Source organism: Carassius gibelio, chromosome A15 (assembly GCF_023724105.1).
Source record: "Carassius gibelio isolate Cgi1373 ecotype wild population from Czech Republic chromosome A15, carGib1.2-hapl.c, whole genome shotgun sequence".
Classification (NCBI taxonomy): domain Eukaryota; kingdom Metazoa; phylum Chordata; class Actinopteri; order Cypriniformes; family Cyprinidae; genus Carassius; species Carassius gibelio.
Genome location: NC_068385.1, coordinates 7,468,994 through 7,485,156, shown reverse-complemented (window position 1 = coordinate 7,485,156; position 16,163 = coordinate 7,468,994). Strand labels below are relative to the sequence as shown.

General features: G+C 35.7%; 1 protein-coding gene across 3 annotated transcripts in view; it reads right to left on the bottom strand.

Annotated features, from left to right (window-relative positions):
* LOC128029520 (sodium/calcium exchanger 2-like) overlaps nucleotides 1–16,163 on the bottom strand; it is an 82,394-nt gene that overhangs the window by 5,531 nt on the left and 60,700 nt on the right. For 2 of the 3 annotated variants that reach the window (XM_052617340.1, XM_052617342.1), the window contains exons 3-12: nucleotides 15,724–15,861; nucleotides 12,997–13,224; nucleotides 11,774–12,118; nucleotides 10,494–10,949; nucleotides 8,751–9,127; nucleotides 6,462–6,565; nucleotides 5,114–5,131; nucleotides 4,486–4,610; nucleotides 2,740–2,839; nucleotides 1,153–1,431 (exon numbers count right to left, since the gene is read on the bottom strand). In XM_052617340.1, the coding sequence (XP_052473300.1) occupies nucleotides 1,153–1,431; nucleotides 2,740–2,839; nucleotides 4,486–4,610; nucleotides 5,114–5,131; nucleotides 6,462–6,565; nucleotides 8,751–9,127; nucleotides 10,494–10,949; nucleotides 11,774–12,118; nucleotides 12,997–13,224; nucleotides 15,724–15,861 (2,170 nt within the window). The remainder of the gene's footprint in view (nucleotides 1–1,152; nucleotides 1,432–2,739; nucleotides 2,840–4,485; nucleotides 4,611–5,113; nucleotides 5,132–6,461; nucleotides 6,566–8,750; nucleotides 9,128–10,493; nucleotides 10,950–11,773; nucleotides 12,119–12,996; nucleotides 13,225–15,723; nucleotides 15,862–16,163) is intronic. The other variant, XM_052617343.1, reaches the window with a different exon arrangement.

Sequence of the window (16,163 nt, the reverse complement as noted above, 5' to 3'; positions counted from 1 at the left end):
GTCACAACGATAACCTGGCTAATATTTCAGATTTTCAAATAGCCAATAACATTTCCGAGAATTCTAGATCTTACCTGATTTTATATAATATAAAAAATAATAAACATATTTGAAAAGACAATGCATTAGATATTTACATTTGATATAATCATTCATAATAATGCAATAATGCAAAATAAGTTTTAAGGTGAATTTTCGCAGCTTTGCGTACATGATGCATGTGTCATTTACTAAATTTAACTAAATTGTAATATAAACCTGTTAATGCAACTGTTAAAAAGTTTGAGGTCAAAAATGTGACTCTGGAGCACAAAACAAGTTTTAAGTCGCTGGGGTATATTTTTAGCAATAGCCAAAAAAATACATTGTGTGGGTCAAAATCATCAAGTTTTCTTTTATGCCAAAATTCATTAGAATATTAAGTAAAGATCATGCTCCGTGAAGATATTTTTTACATTTCCTACCATAAATACATAAAAATGAATTTTTGATTTGTAATATGCATTGCAAAGAACTTAATTTGGACAACTTCAAAGATGATTTTCTCAATATTTAGAATTTTTTGCACCCTCAGATTCCAGATTTTCAAATAGTTGTCCTTTTAAATTTAAATATTGTCTGATCCTAATAAACCTTACATCAATGGAAATCGTATTCATCCAGATTACAGATTATGTTTGAATATCAGTTTTAAAAAAAATTACCCTTATAACTGGTTTTGTGAAATAAATTATCTCATTCATAAAGTATAAATTAAGTTGATCAAAAGTGACAGTGAACACATTTATATAATATTAAAAATTATTTTTGTTTAAAATAATTTGAAATTTCTATTCATCAAAAAAAAAAAAAAAATCATAGTTTCCACAAAAATATGCATCAGCACAATTTTTTTCAACATTGATAAAAATAACACATCTTTCTTGAGCAGCAAATCAACCTATTAGAATGATTTCTGAAGATCATGTGACACTGAAGACTGAATGTAGAAAAAGTCACACTTTTATTTTATTTATTTTATGTACTGTAAAAAATTAAAATGTGTTATTTGTATCAAGTGAAAAGTGTGTGTTGAGCATTTTTCTGAATCTACTGCAGTGACATTGAGAGATTTTACAGTGTGTGGCTGAAGTGTGATTATGTCAAGCACACCTGGGATAGAGGTGCCCAGGGCCACGAACACCACCGCGGTGACGGTGTCCCGGAGGCCCACGGTGCAGCCGAAGTGTGACGCCAGGTCTCCGATGACGGCCGTGAGGAGGCCGATTCCAGTGATGGACACCACGAAGCAGGCCCAGCCGTTCCAGTACTCCGTGGGCGGAACGAAAGCGAACAGAACCTTCCAGAACACCGTCACGAAGTGCATGATGTAATCGTAGCAGGACGGGAGACGCTCCTCTCGACCCTCCTCTTCATCTTCATCTCCATCACCTGAGGATGCCACGCATAATTAACAAATTACACAGCGCTGAACGATTCTACATGCATTACCGTGATAAACCACCAGATGGGAGTATCGCATCACTGAAGACAACGTTCCTCAATATGCCTAGATGTACTAGAAGTGTACTGGATGTCTCCAAAAAACTAACTAAATAAAAACAATTAGGCGTGAAAACTATTTTCACTCAGAAATTGCTAGTAAAGCTAATTTTTGCAAAGAATCAGCAGAAAGTTTTGAGAATTTTGAAGCAGAAAGAATGAAATATATCATCTTCTAAATCATACCTTAATAATCTTTGTTTACAATTTCCAAAAATGTGTATTGTGTAATTAGAGTATCATTGACATACTATTATAGTTTTTTATTAATATATTATATTTTAGTGTGTACTTTTATATCATCCATTTGAATTGTAAACATATGTGTGTATATATATATATATATATATATATATATATATATATATATATATATATATATATATACATTTAAAATAAATAAATGTATGCATTTAGCAGACACTTTTATCCAAAGTGACTTACAGTGCATTCATGCTAACACTTTTTACCTAACATATATATTTATTGTTTATATATATTCATATATATATATATTTATATATTATTTTTATTTTTACTTTTTTTATACATACATACATACATACATGTATATATATATATATATATATATATATATATATATATATATATATATATATATATATATATATATATATATATATATATATATATAGTTATTTTAGTATAAGTTAAACAATTAAAAATAGAAATGCTGCATTGGCAGCTAGCTGAAATAATTTACTTTAATAATTTCACTGTGCGTTTTTCACAATAAGTAGTTTTTACATCTATATACGGTAGTTTTTTGAAAACTATTTAAATTTAAGTTTTTTATTTGTTTGAAAAAATATATATATTCATTATATTTCAGTTAAAATTTATTTTATTTCAAGACATTTTTAACATTTTTAACACTTTTAACATTTTTAATCAGTACAGAAAATGGCACACTGTAAACTCTACACTATGTATTATTTTTTTGTGTTCGTGGAAGAAATAAATCATACAGGTTTGTAAAGGTGCACAAATTCTTCCGAAAACATCATGAATAGGTGAGCGCTTGCTTTCAGAGCGTGTACTGCTGCAGCTTCTGAGACTTATTATGAGCTTTTTTAAAGAGCAGCTTGAGAACACAAGAGCCTCATTATGTGTTTTATTAAGTCTGAATTTCTGAGACAGTGAAATGTATACAGTGTGACCAACTGAACATCTGACCTGCGCTGACGGTCACAGCCTCCACGAACTGCTCTCGCCAGGAGTGAGTCCCGATCACCAGCGCCAGGTTCGTCTTCTTGATCAGTTTATCAACGGTGCTCTGAAACACAGCACAGATCACTCACACATTCCCACCATTCACAGCCCAATTCAGATTTTCTGCTCGGTTTAGATTGAGTTTTTATGTGAGGCTTTGGACCCTGTTATCAACATTAATAACAAACCTCATTATATAATTTAATATAATGCACAATTATGATGTACACAGCATTAGATTTTTCAAAATAAAACACAAAAAAACTTTTTTATTGGTATTATTCTAACTAAAAATATCAAATATATAATTGAAAATATCAGATTTTCCTGTTCACATTAATAATTATATATATATATATATATATATATATATAAAGGCATAATATAATTTATGCATTATTGTTATTATTATTATTATTAGGTAATTTCAATCCGATTTTTCAAAATAATAAAAATATATAACAAATTGCAATAAAGGCATATCATAATTAAATTAATTTCATATTATTTGGTATTATAATATGGTATATTCATAATAATAATAATAATATTTTAGATGTGATAAGATCAGATTCAATGTGATTTTCCCTGTTCACAATTAAAAATTATTTTTAAAATAATTTTATTTTATTATTAAAAATAAATGTCAGATTTGGACCACATCCTACTGTTATGTGAACATATTAAAATATTTTTATAATCTCTTTGCACAATCTTTTCTGAGGTGCTTGTAATGAATAAAACTATCCTGACAAAGGATAACAAAAAAGAAACATTAACATTACATTAAAAAAAGAAATTATTTTAATGTAATGTTTTCAGATGAGAATTTCATCAACCATCAACATTTGTTCTCATAAACAATCATAATGCATCAGTTCACCCTGGGTAATCATTACGTAAATTATATTTTTGCAATTATTCATAAACAGTTATAATTGAAAATCATCCACTGCAAATGTAAAATAATAATAATGATCTAACCATCATGTGCAGGAATATATCGTGTGGGAATCTTAAGCTGTGGGCCAGTATTACTGATGGATGTGCATTTTTCATGCCATATACACATAATCTATATATAGAGCTCTACTGAACACTGTACATGAAGATCTGTTCAGCATGCATGATTTTACCATGTGACTTCTTGTCATGTACAGAACAGACTGAGGACTAGGGTTGGAAGATACAGATGTAAAATTGTTGGAAGAGCAGGTTAAAAAAGATGTAAAAAAAGATTATATATATATATATATATATATATATATATATATATAAAATATATATACCGTATTTTTCGGACTATAAGTCGCATCTGAGTATAAGTCGCATCAGTCCAAAAATACATCATGATGAGAAAAAAAAAAAACATATATATGTCGCATTTATTTAGAACCAAGAGAAAACATTACCGTCTCCAGCCACCAGAGGGCGCTCTATGCTTTCAGTGTAGACTACAGGAGAACTGAGCAGCATAGAGCGCCCTCTGGTGGCTGGAGACGGTAATGTTTTCTCTTGGTTCATTTCTCTTGGTTCATGTCAAATTAATTTTGATAAATAAGTCGCACCTGAGTATAAGTCGCAGGACCAGCCAAACTATGAAAAAAAGTGCGACTTATAGTTCGGAAAATACGGTATATATAAAAAAAAATAAAAAATAAAAAATAAAAATAAAAAGCAGACTATATTCAGTGTTTTCAGCAGTGATACCTTAAATTCATAGGACTCCTCGATCACCACCTCCAGCCGGCTGCGCTCCCCCAGGACAGGTTTCCCCATCTCCGCTATCCTCCTGGCCTCCTCCTCCTCCACAGTCATCTGTCCCTCCGGATCCTCTGAAAGACATGACAAAAGACAGGACAAAGACAGAAGACAGAAAAGAATGGATGAGATACAACAGACTGGAAATGGAGGGCACACCCCCTACCTGTCAATCAAAAACACAACAGCTCCACTGATCGATACGATGCCATGTTTCACAGCACGACACAAAACAACACAAGCTTTGAGAGACGTTCTGAATGCATGTGTGCAAGATTGTGAATCTACAAACTAAAATGTCATACACAACCCATTATGCTTCAGTAACAGAGTGAGTATAATTTGGAATTGATTGGACTGTGACAACTTCCATTGAGAATTTTGTCTAATGTTTTGAACTCTCTCTCTCTCTCTCTCTCTCTTTCTCAATGGTCTGTATTTGATTCCACTTTTCCGTAATCACATCTCTCATGGGTTTAGAGAAGCTTTTAGCCCCTCTCTCCTCTCTGCTGGGTGTGTAACATGAGGGCTAGGGTGGACACATGTCATTTGACCAGAAGTTGATCTGAAACCTTACCTTGGTTCAGCAGCAGGGCTGCGTGACGTAAGAAGGGACAAGAGAGATGGAGTTAGTGCTGGAGATGAGTTTACTCCATTAAACACACACACATATCTATATATATACACACACAGGAACATGCATCTACATGTATGTATCCCATGACTATGGCTCTGCTTCAAACCCTAGTGAGCTGTGTCTCTGAATACTAAAACAGCATCCTACTGTAAAGCAAAAAACAGCGTTTCATAAATGACATGATCTGAAAGGCTCAGACAAATAGTCTGTTCACATCACGCATGCAAGCAACACTACTGCTAACAGCTGAATCCATTAGTGTCAAATAGTCGGCTCCTGCAGAGCAAAGTCTCTTTAATTAAGGCAATTCAGTGCATTTGGTGACCATCTTAGAAACACCCTCAGGCTGTTTTTTTATAGTGACACAGGAGCATGAGCGACTTTCAACATCTCATCTCAATGTCAAATCAGCATTAACATCAAACAGAAATTATACATGCATGCATTTAATTTTTGAGTGGTTGCTAGGCTAACAAATATATTCCAAGACCTATAAATTCTTCATCCTTTTATTGTGGTTTATGACGGTGATTCATCTTCTTCTTAATACCCAATTTCAGTATATAATTTTATGCAATAATATTAGCAATAATAACTACAACAATAATAATTAATCTATAGTAATACAATAATAAATAATCTATTTTAATATGATGATGCGTGATGATTATTATTATTACTGAAATGATAAAAGCATACACAGATATTGGGTGAAATATACTATTTTTATTTAATAAAAACTATTTTTTCATTATTACTTTTTAATACGGAATAAAACATAGTTTAATTAATATATAAATAAAAATATAAAAAAAGAGTTGAATCAAATATATTTATACAACTATAATTTAAATATATGTTTATGAATTAAATATATTTATTATTGTTCTTTATTAATATTAATTGTTAATTATAAAAAATATTAATTAATATATATATATATATATATATATATATATATATATATATATATATATTTATAAATTAATATATATATAAATATAGATTTTTTTTTTTAGCATTATATTTACTGTATATATGTGCATTTACATTTCGGTCAAAAACAAGGTATTTTATAAAGCAGCATCCTTTCGCAGTCTTGTATTTGGAAAAACCAGGGACACACCTATGAAGCCTAAAAATGCGGTCTAAGAAGGCAGCTCATTAGGGCTGGGAGCGGAGACATCCACTTGAACCCGAGTGTCAGATGAACACCCAAAACCACTCTTAAATCTAATAGAGTTAATCTCATAGTCTTTACAGTGCAACACACACACTATACACACACCTGAGATTCCTCTCTTCAGCCAACGCGGTTCCTCAAGAACGATGAAGAAATTCTCATGTTTCTCATACTCTTCATCATCAATGATCCTCACCTGAAGGGTCTGACTGAAGACACACACACAGACACACACACACACAGTCAAACAAAAACAAGTAATCACACATTTAGGTAGTGGCTTTGAAGTTTGACACTGATTACTGGGACAAGTGACTAAATTGCGACTAAATAGGAAAATGTCAGAAATCTGCAAAATGACTCACACACACACAACACACACACACACACACACACACACACACAACACACACAGGGCCTTATAAATACTTAATGCTGTTCCCCCGGGGATCACGAACAGCGCTCTACCCTGAGATGAAATCACATTAAAAGAGCTGCTGAATGAACAACACACACTCATACACAAAGGCACAAAAACATGCTCAGACTAATCATGGAAAATGTCAGCGTTCAAATCACTTTGAGAGGCTGCATGTCAATATTTAATCACATTCATAATCCAGACAAATCCACATTCATAACAACCCCCCCCCACCCTTGCCCCCCGCCCCACCAAATCCTCCCGCTCACAATAAAATGTGCAAATATAAACCTCATCTCACATTGAAACTAAATCCACAGAGCTATGCTTTGTAAGGACACTAATTTGTTGAGTGGTTTGTTGAGTGGTGGACTTGTATTCACCCCATCACTGACACAGGAAAATCGTAATGTTTAGTGCTCATCAATAATGTAAGACAGTGTCACGTTCATCCGGCAAAGATAGAAAATACTCCAGACAGAGGGAAGCGATGCATCCTCTAATGATCTTACTGACCCACACATAATAAGCACCCAAGCATCACTTTCAATATCACTCATAATCCGGGGATTTGAACAAGCCCTACTAAACATGTATAATATCTCAAAAGAGAGGTATGCACTGTTACTTTACTAGGAGATTAGACACAGGTGTCCTGAATGGGTACTAGGAAGTTACTTAGCAACTTGAGATATTTTGCACCTGTTTTATTGTCCACCAGGTGAAAAATTCCCACACTGGAGGAAATCCCAAGCCATATATTTATATTTATGCATTTAGCAGACACTTTTATCCAAAGCGACTTACAGTGCATTCAGGCTAAAACTTTTTTTTACCTAACATGTTTCCTGGGAATTGAACACACAACCTTGCACTGGAGTGGCAGCACTTGCCAGTCATTTTCCATGCTTTTCCAAATACGGATTTAGGCTTTGGGCACACCCCTGATAGCAACTCTCAAGTAACCCCTCAAAACACATTGGCAACCCCCCATTGTGCTCTAACGACTACCTATCAACTATATAGCAGTTGATCACAAAAAACAAAAACAAAAAAAAACTATATAGCAACATTAGTAACTTCCTAGTACCTCTCTAGGAACCATTCAAAACACTTAAGCAACCCCCTAGAATCGTTGACATGAATCGTGAAACCCGTGAAGATTCACACGCTTAACAACTACATAGCAATGCTATCGCTATTACTAATCACTGTTGCATTGTTGCACTGTGGAAGTGAGTTTTGCACAGACACACAAGGTGTTTCTCAATGTCAAGGAAGGATCCTCGGAAGCCAGTATTTCGAGGATGCTACGTTATCGACATCCGTCGAAGAACTGTTCCAATGTCGAGGATCCTCGGATTTTCAACCAAGGACTGAGTCCGAAAAATATGCCATACACAGGAAAGGATGCATATGTGTATCCTTCGCGCTCTTCGCGCTCTCAAATCACCCACAATCCTATGCGCGCAGCTTTGCTATCTTGTTCAAAAATGTAAAAATGTCGAACGTTAGCGGAGTCGGAGCGTTAACGGTTTTTATTTACGTTACTAAACATTTGTTATAACTGTAGTAAATATAAGTAAAGTTTAACGTTTAAATGCCAGTACAAATTACTACCGTATTGATATTGTAAATTATACAAATACAAATGGTTAACTGAACCGGACCTGTCATTTAACAAATGTAAACTTGGTTGCGTCATCAGTATTTCTTTTATAAATAACTAGTTAAGTTTTCCAAAGTAATTTAACGATACCATTCAAACTGACCTTTTCACTGACGTATTGACGCAATTACGTGCACTTGCTAGCCTGTTCCATTTGCGTGTTCTCCCGAATGCTAAAGACGAGTCTCGCCTAGCCTTTGAAGGAAGTGACTTGGAAGGATCAGTCTTGCCAAGGAAGTATCCCTGACTTTGAGAAACGCTCACAGATTTCTTCTGACTTTTCTTATGTGTTTTTTACACTCACGTTGTCTGGTCGTTGGTGAATTCCAGCTCTCCGTGCGTGTCCTCGTAGTCGACCCCTCCCCCTTGGGCTGTTCCAGGCTCTGTGTGGTATGGGATGATCACGGTCCCGCGGGCACCGGAGTTTCGGACCACTGTCACCTCCATGGTACCCACACTCTCACACACTCGCACCTGGTGGTCCGTAAAAGTGAAGATCCCCGCATGGTCGTCATCCAGGATGGTGACCGTGACCATCAGCGGTTCCACCAGTTGGGCCTTGGGAGCCTGATCCGTTTCGTCACTCTCAAACATACCCTCGGCATCACCAACACGCAGGTTCAGCAAACGCACAAAGAAATGTTCATCTTCCTCAAAGATGTCATCATCGATGATGCCCACCTAGAAAGAAAGTAGTTTTACTTCAGTAAACCTCAGAACATGCATAATTCTTGGACAAATACAACAGGAACATGGATTTGTAGAGATCTGACTTTTCTGATCAATGTGTCCATCACTCTGAATCCTCTCTCAGTCTTTTTGGCAAAGAGACTGTCAATCATTGCCACTCCAAAAATGACTGACATTAGAGCACTGTTGCCATGGATTCATGGATTCAAAGAGTTTTTTTTTCTTGGGAAGCTGTTGTTAAGATACTAAATCATTTTCCTTGGGAAAATCTGTTCAATGAAGATTCCTATTAATGGACATACAAGAATCAGTAACTTAGATTAAACCTTTTAGTTGAGAACTTTGCTGGACCAAACTGTATTTTGTGGACATGTTCTTAGAAAACTTACATTGAAAGAAGCTTTAATGCAAAGTGGACTAGATCCACTAGCAGGTAGTTCAACTTATTAACCAGCTATACCAACTAAGACCAGCTAATGGCCATAAAGTTGTACAAGGTAGAAACCATGTAAATCCATCTAGTGGTTTCAGTTGGACCAAACTATGTGCTGTGGACATGCAGTATTCTTAGAAAACCTAAAACTTACATACAAAATTGGGATTATTGGGACAATCCCAGTTGCGTCAAGATCCACTATAAGGTAGTTCAAACAGCTAGACCACCTTGGACCATATATATGACCCGTTTGGGCAAGGTAAAAGCATGTAAAACCATCTCAAGGTTTCAGCTCAACCAAAGTTTATGCTGTGGACATGTTTTTAGAAACTCATGTAGAAAGCAGCTTCTACAAACTCAATGTTCACAGAAATACTGTTTTGATGACCAATCGGTATCTTCCTTATTCTTATTCAGACACTTGAAACCCTCCCCTAGTCAAAACCAGATCCATCAGCAGATAGTTCAACAATTAAAGGTAGTTAACCAGCTTGGATCAGCTAATGACCATCTACCAGTTTCATCTGGAACAAACTGTATGGTGTGGACATCTTAGAAAACGTCCATAGAAAGCAACTCATTCAAAGTTTGGATACATAAGATATCCCAGTCGAGACCAGACCTTGTAGAGCAGGAGAAATCAATCCTGTTCCTGGAAAGTCAATTACCTGCAGAATTGAGCTCCAATCCTAATGAAACACAACTGAACAAGCTAATCAAGATCTTTAGACTCACAAGAAACATCCAGGAAAGTGTGTTGGAGGTAAACTCTGCAGGACGCTAGCAGCACTGTGCACCCCTAAACTAGCAGGTAATCCTTCTAGGCAAGTTTGGACCAACTAATGACCATAAAGGATCAAGGTAAAAGGGTTTCAACTGGTAGACAAGATTTCACATGGAATTTTTTCCACTCCTCCTCACCTTAATTTCTTTCCTGGTTTCTCCCGGTTTGAACACCAGCGTCCCCTCGCAGTACTCATAATCTGAGCCGGCGTTGGCTGAGCCATCTTCTGTACAGTAGTCGACATAGAAAGTGCTCTCCCCCAGGCCTCCCCGACACACCACGGGTATCGCGATGGTGCCACAGTTCTCCATGCACTGGCTGTGCGCACTCTCGAAGGAGATTCGGCTAAAGGTGGCCAAGTCGTCCTCCTCCAACGCCTCATCACCACCTGTCACCACAGCACGGCGAGCGTGATCAGCTGCGTGTTTCTTCAGCACATTACCGGCCCCGATCATCATGCGTGTGGCCTGGACGCGGTAAAAGGCACGACTTTTCTGCTGATGGAGGAGGGCGTAGTAGTTGGCCAATTCCACCAGCTGATCAAACTCCTTATCTGGATACTTCTGCCGCAGTTCCTTCAGGATACGGATCACCTGCCAAGGAACATTCAAAGGTCATATTGTTCCAAACCTGACAATAGCGAAACATTGCAATATATTCAAACTTCTGATGTAATCTGCCAGGTTTGACGTGAATGACACCAAACACCATTGGTTCTCACACTTCATGATGCATACACAAATGCAAATTACAATTAAGAACTAGAGCAGAGGGAGAGATTTTGCCAAAACGACATTTTTGCCTATTCCTTACAATAAGCTTTTACTTTACTTTAGAAAAACTGGAATATAGCACTTTAGCTGTATGGACTTTTAATGGCCATTTTTTGGGGATTTTCTTTTCTGGAGTTTGCCTGCCACAGATCACTCTTTTGGAAAACTATCTTTTAAAAATTCTGACCAACATCTCCTCTTATGTTCACCATGTTTGGAACGACATCAGTATAATTATTAAAAAAATAAAGACTATTTCAGTTTGTGGCTGAACCATTTATTTTTAAAAAGCCTCTAAGGGATAAAATTTGAGATGGGAGGAAAATTACATGCTTTTTTTTCATTTATTCGCAAAACGTTCTCTCACAAAAGTATTTGGGTTCTCTTGCAAAAGTATTGCATTACTCTGATAAATTTTGCATATAGGGTTTCTTTATCGCAAAATCTTTATGAGGGAATCCAAATGCATAGAAATATTTTTTCCTCCCATCACCTCGTCTCTTTAGGGGCTCCATACTTTTTATTTACAGTGTCTCGGTTTGTTAGGATGAGAAACATGTCGACCGTGGTGAACTTTATGACTGTATGCACAAGTATTTATGTATAAATGTTTAGGTGTTAAATGACAGTGTGTCTTTTCTCACTTCTTTACGGCTCTCGTCCAGGTCCTTGGCACTGTCCATGTAAACGGTCGTGCTGTTGGAGTTGGGTAGAGTCCCCATGGTGCCTGTTGTGTTACCGGTTCCATCTTGGTAATGTTCTTGTGTGCCGATCCCTACAGCTCCAGTCCTCAATGGAAACTTGCCATCCATCGTCATCTCCATACCTTTGGGGGTCATGTCCCCCTCTGTCTCCACAACAACCCCTGTCCTTTTGTCAGCACGGTAGCGTTTGGACATGTACTTGTAGAAAAGGAGGCGCCGGTCAGCGATCCAGGCAAGAATCACACAAACGGGGAAATAGCAGAGAGTGACCAGAGCTTCCCATACCTACAACACGCACACACACACACACCAACACAGCAAAGTACCAACATTTATACTCATTTAATGTGAGCTGGTAAGGTAGAAACTGTTTGTCGCCCACAAATCATACTTGTAAATATGAGTATTTTCCAACAACATCTCTAGGTCACATTTCAAGTTTAAAAAAAGTATATATTTTACATTAAAAAAAAAACAACAACAAATTTTAAGGCGGGTTAATATAATTTTGGCACTTTTTTTCTATTATTTTCATTACATTTATGCACATTTCCCTGCAAAACTCTCATGAATATAATGTGTACAGACAGTTACTTTGCTTTTTTCAGTAATTCTTAATATTCTCAATGGCGATTCTCGATAGATTGTCATCATTATGTTCAAAATTTCACTAATGAGAAAGATATTTTTTTAGCCATTAACTAATGTGATTTGGGATTATCTTAACTGCCATGTTAAATGCAAATAATGTCACATTTCTAAAACAGGGTTCATTTTCTTTCTCAAACACACACACACAGTATATACGCAGACACACATAATACTGTATAAACAGTCTACAGTATGGCTCTCTACAGCTTTGTACTACACATAATTTGTTGTAATCAAGTTTTTTTTTATTTGCATAGCTTTGCATAAACTAAATGTTATTTTACATATAACTAAATTGATTTGCACATTTAAACTCAATAAAAATTTGATCACAATATTCATTTTAGGGGTGCAATATGACCTAGATTTAATCTCGACAGGCTTTTAAAGATTCACTCATATACAGAAATACAATGTCTCTCTCTCTCTCTCTCTCTCTCTCTCTCTCTCCCTCTCTCTCTCTCTCTCACACACACACACACACACACACACACACACACACACACACACACCTCCACGACTCCAGGTGAGATGACGGACAAGATCAGGTAGAGCCAGATGTAAGCGAAGATACTCCAGAAGGCGGTGATGAAGAAGACTCTCAGATGTTTGATCTTCCTCGACTCGCCATCAGGAATCACCCACACACAGATTCCAATGATCACAAACATATTAAAGGCAGCGCTGCCCACAATGGTGCTCGGACCCAGCTCACCGGACACAAAACCATGTCCACACACCTGAAGTACACACACATGACAAAATCAGCCAATTATAATATATCCAATGTTTAATGTGGAGAGGGATTTTGGGCCAATGAGATTTCACTGTGGGCGGGGCTACTCAGCACAACACAACAAAAATAAAAAACCAAGCGACAGAAAACATTGTTGTGAAGACTTTTATACATGCAGTTGTTTATAACAAATTTAAATAAACATAAAAGAGAAAAGAATTATTGCTTGAATTCCAAATATAAAAGCTTTTAGTTGATTGAAACCAGTGTTATTCTTGCATTAATAACTATGTTGTTATTAAGTAATATTTTAAAAGAGCATATATTTACATAATTTTTCATTTTTTAATTTTACTCTTTTTTTTAAATTCTACTACTTAGTTTTAGCAATTTTGTTATGTACTTATGTATTAGTTTTAGTAGTTTAAATATGTATATTTTTTATTCAAGAATCAGTCATTTAAGTACTTTAAGTTACTTATTGTATTACACTTAGTTGCAAATGCAACATAATGGAACACATTTTAAAGAAAACATAGTTTTACATTTTAAAAATTAACGTTTGAGTAATTTTTTTTTATTCAAGTTTGAGTAATTTTAGTACTTAGTTGTAAATTCAAATTTTTCATTTAATAAGTTAGATAAAACACTGTTATTTTAGACATTTATTTGTATTATTATTATAATAATTCTGATTTCGTAGTAAATTCAGTCTTTCCAAGTTTAATGGAGTGCAGCATTAAGTATATACAAACATATAAGGGTTTAAAAGCTTGTATTAAATGAATTAAAAGTCAGAACAATTAAACGAAAGGTGGATTGTGTCACTTTCCATTCCACATCAGATCAGTAAGTGTTGTTCACATTCAATAACATTCAATGCATTGAAAGCAAGATATGTCAAATTCACTGAACATCCCTGAAAATGAAGCGAATGTCCTTGGGGAAGATACAAAAGAAAGAATGAAATAAGAAGCATGCAGGTGTTGGTTATCAGTGTGTGTGTGTGTGGCTCTATCACTGATATCCCTCTACATCATCTCCAGCTCAGAGCGGCGAGCCTTTGGGATGGGTCTGTGACAAACAGATAATTCACCCTGTGCCTGCTTTCTGGCTGAGCTTGCGATGAGATATCACACTTCTGATAACAAAAATCCCCTAAATATTCTGCCTGACTGTTTCCTTCACTAAAGACCACAACATCTCAAGATCAATGGTGCATTGTGATTACGTTGTTAAGATGCATTAGCCGTACAACAATGCTGTGTACATGAAACCCTTGAATGAAGTGTAGTGGACTGACAGATGTCCTAACACATTAGATCTTGGGATGCGGAGTGGCAAACAATAAAGCTCAGCTACATGTGCTAAATGTTGTCCGACAGAGCGATGCATGTCTCCCGCAGACAGACTTACACAGATCTGAGATGGCAGACGTGTCGATTCCATGCGGTGGAAGACGAGGGACAAACCGGGAGAACTCTGTCTCATTAATAAACGGGATCTGGATCCTCATTAGCGGGAGCTGAGGTCTCCACATCTCACACAGCATGGATCTCACTAACTATCTCCATCAAGAAGCTGTTTAACCCATCAACATGGGCATCAAACACAATTTGTTGTCCTGTTTTTACATGCCACGGAAACTGAAAGGGCGCTGGTAAATAAAAATAACAGCAAAAATATGAAAATCCCTCTAAAGGCAGAAATCCAGGTCAGGATTCAGATGGGAAAACCAGATTAAGACTGATAAACAACAATTTTGAAGAAAGAAACAGTTTTCACTCAGAAATTAAAAAAGTAAAAATAAAACCTACAAAGAAAAAGACAGTGTTACTTTAATATCATTGAGATACATATAAAATTAGTTTTGTTTTTTTGTTGTTTTTTTTTATATTTTTCCGTATATTTGATTAAATGTTGTAGTTTTAGTCATCAAGTTAAACTTTGAAATCAAGTTATCAATATATATATATATATATATATATAGCATAAAAACAGCAAGTAACACATGGAAAGAAACTTTTTAAAGTAGAAAAACTGAAATATATATATCATTTTAAAGTGTTTGTAATTTTGTTTGGCATTGTCTTTTTTAAATTTTTTTTTTTATAATGTTTAATTTTTGTAATGGTTTTAAGAAGTCAGAAGCAGGTAGTTTTAGGACTTTCTCATTTCATAAAGTTTATTGTATTAGAAAAAAAGGAGAGAAAGACTACATTTTAAAATGCAAAAAGTTCTCATAGCTAAAAGACAAAGCTAAAAGCCACAAAATGTATATGTAAATTACACGAGTCTATGAATTATGGATGGATCATGCTTCGACACGAACTGATAATCAGACAAAGCAGCACTTGGTAACGCTGCTAATGAAATAGTCAAACCTCAGGCTACACTAATGAGGGTTTCTCCATCTGCTGTGAATGTAATTAGTGGTTATGCCGTTAATTGTTATTAAGGGCTTCTCAACTAGCACATTTTATCATCTGAAACCCTCACCCACCTCAATGACCGACAGGAGGATTTCAGGGGCGGATGATCCCAGCGCCATCAGGGTCAGATTGGACACGGTTTCGTTCCAGATTCTCACGGTGGCCACTGATGTTTCTCCGTTTGGCATTGTGATGGTCACCTCTTTCTCCTGAAGGATCAGAGAGGAACATGTTAAGGATGCAGTCAGTCATTACTGCTAATGAAAGCCTGACAGGTTTTAGCAGGAGGGGTCATGAACCGTAGTCTCGACATTATTTGTTCTTCATACTTTCTTCTTTAAATACAGTAAGTATCAGCTTATGCAAAATGACATTTGTTTTTTTGGTCATTGAAAGTGCATAAAATTCAACAATTTGCACATTTAAATCTCCATATCTCTGGGATTTAACCATATGGGGCCTTAAAAAATAAACATACACAAAGAAAAGTTTGTTAATATTTATGGCAGTA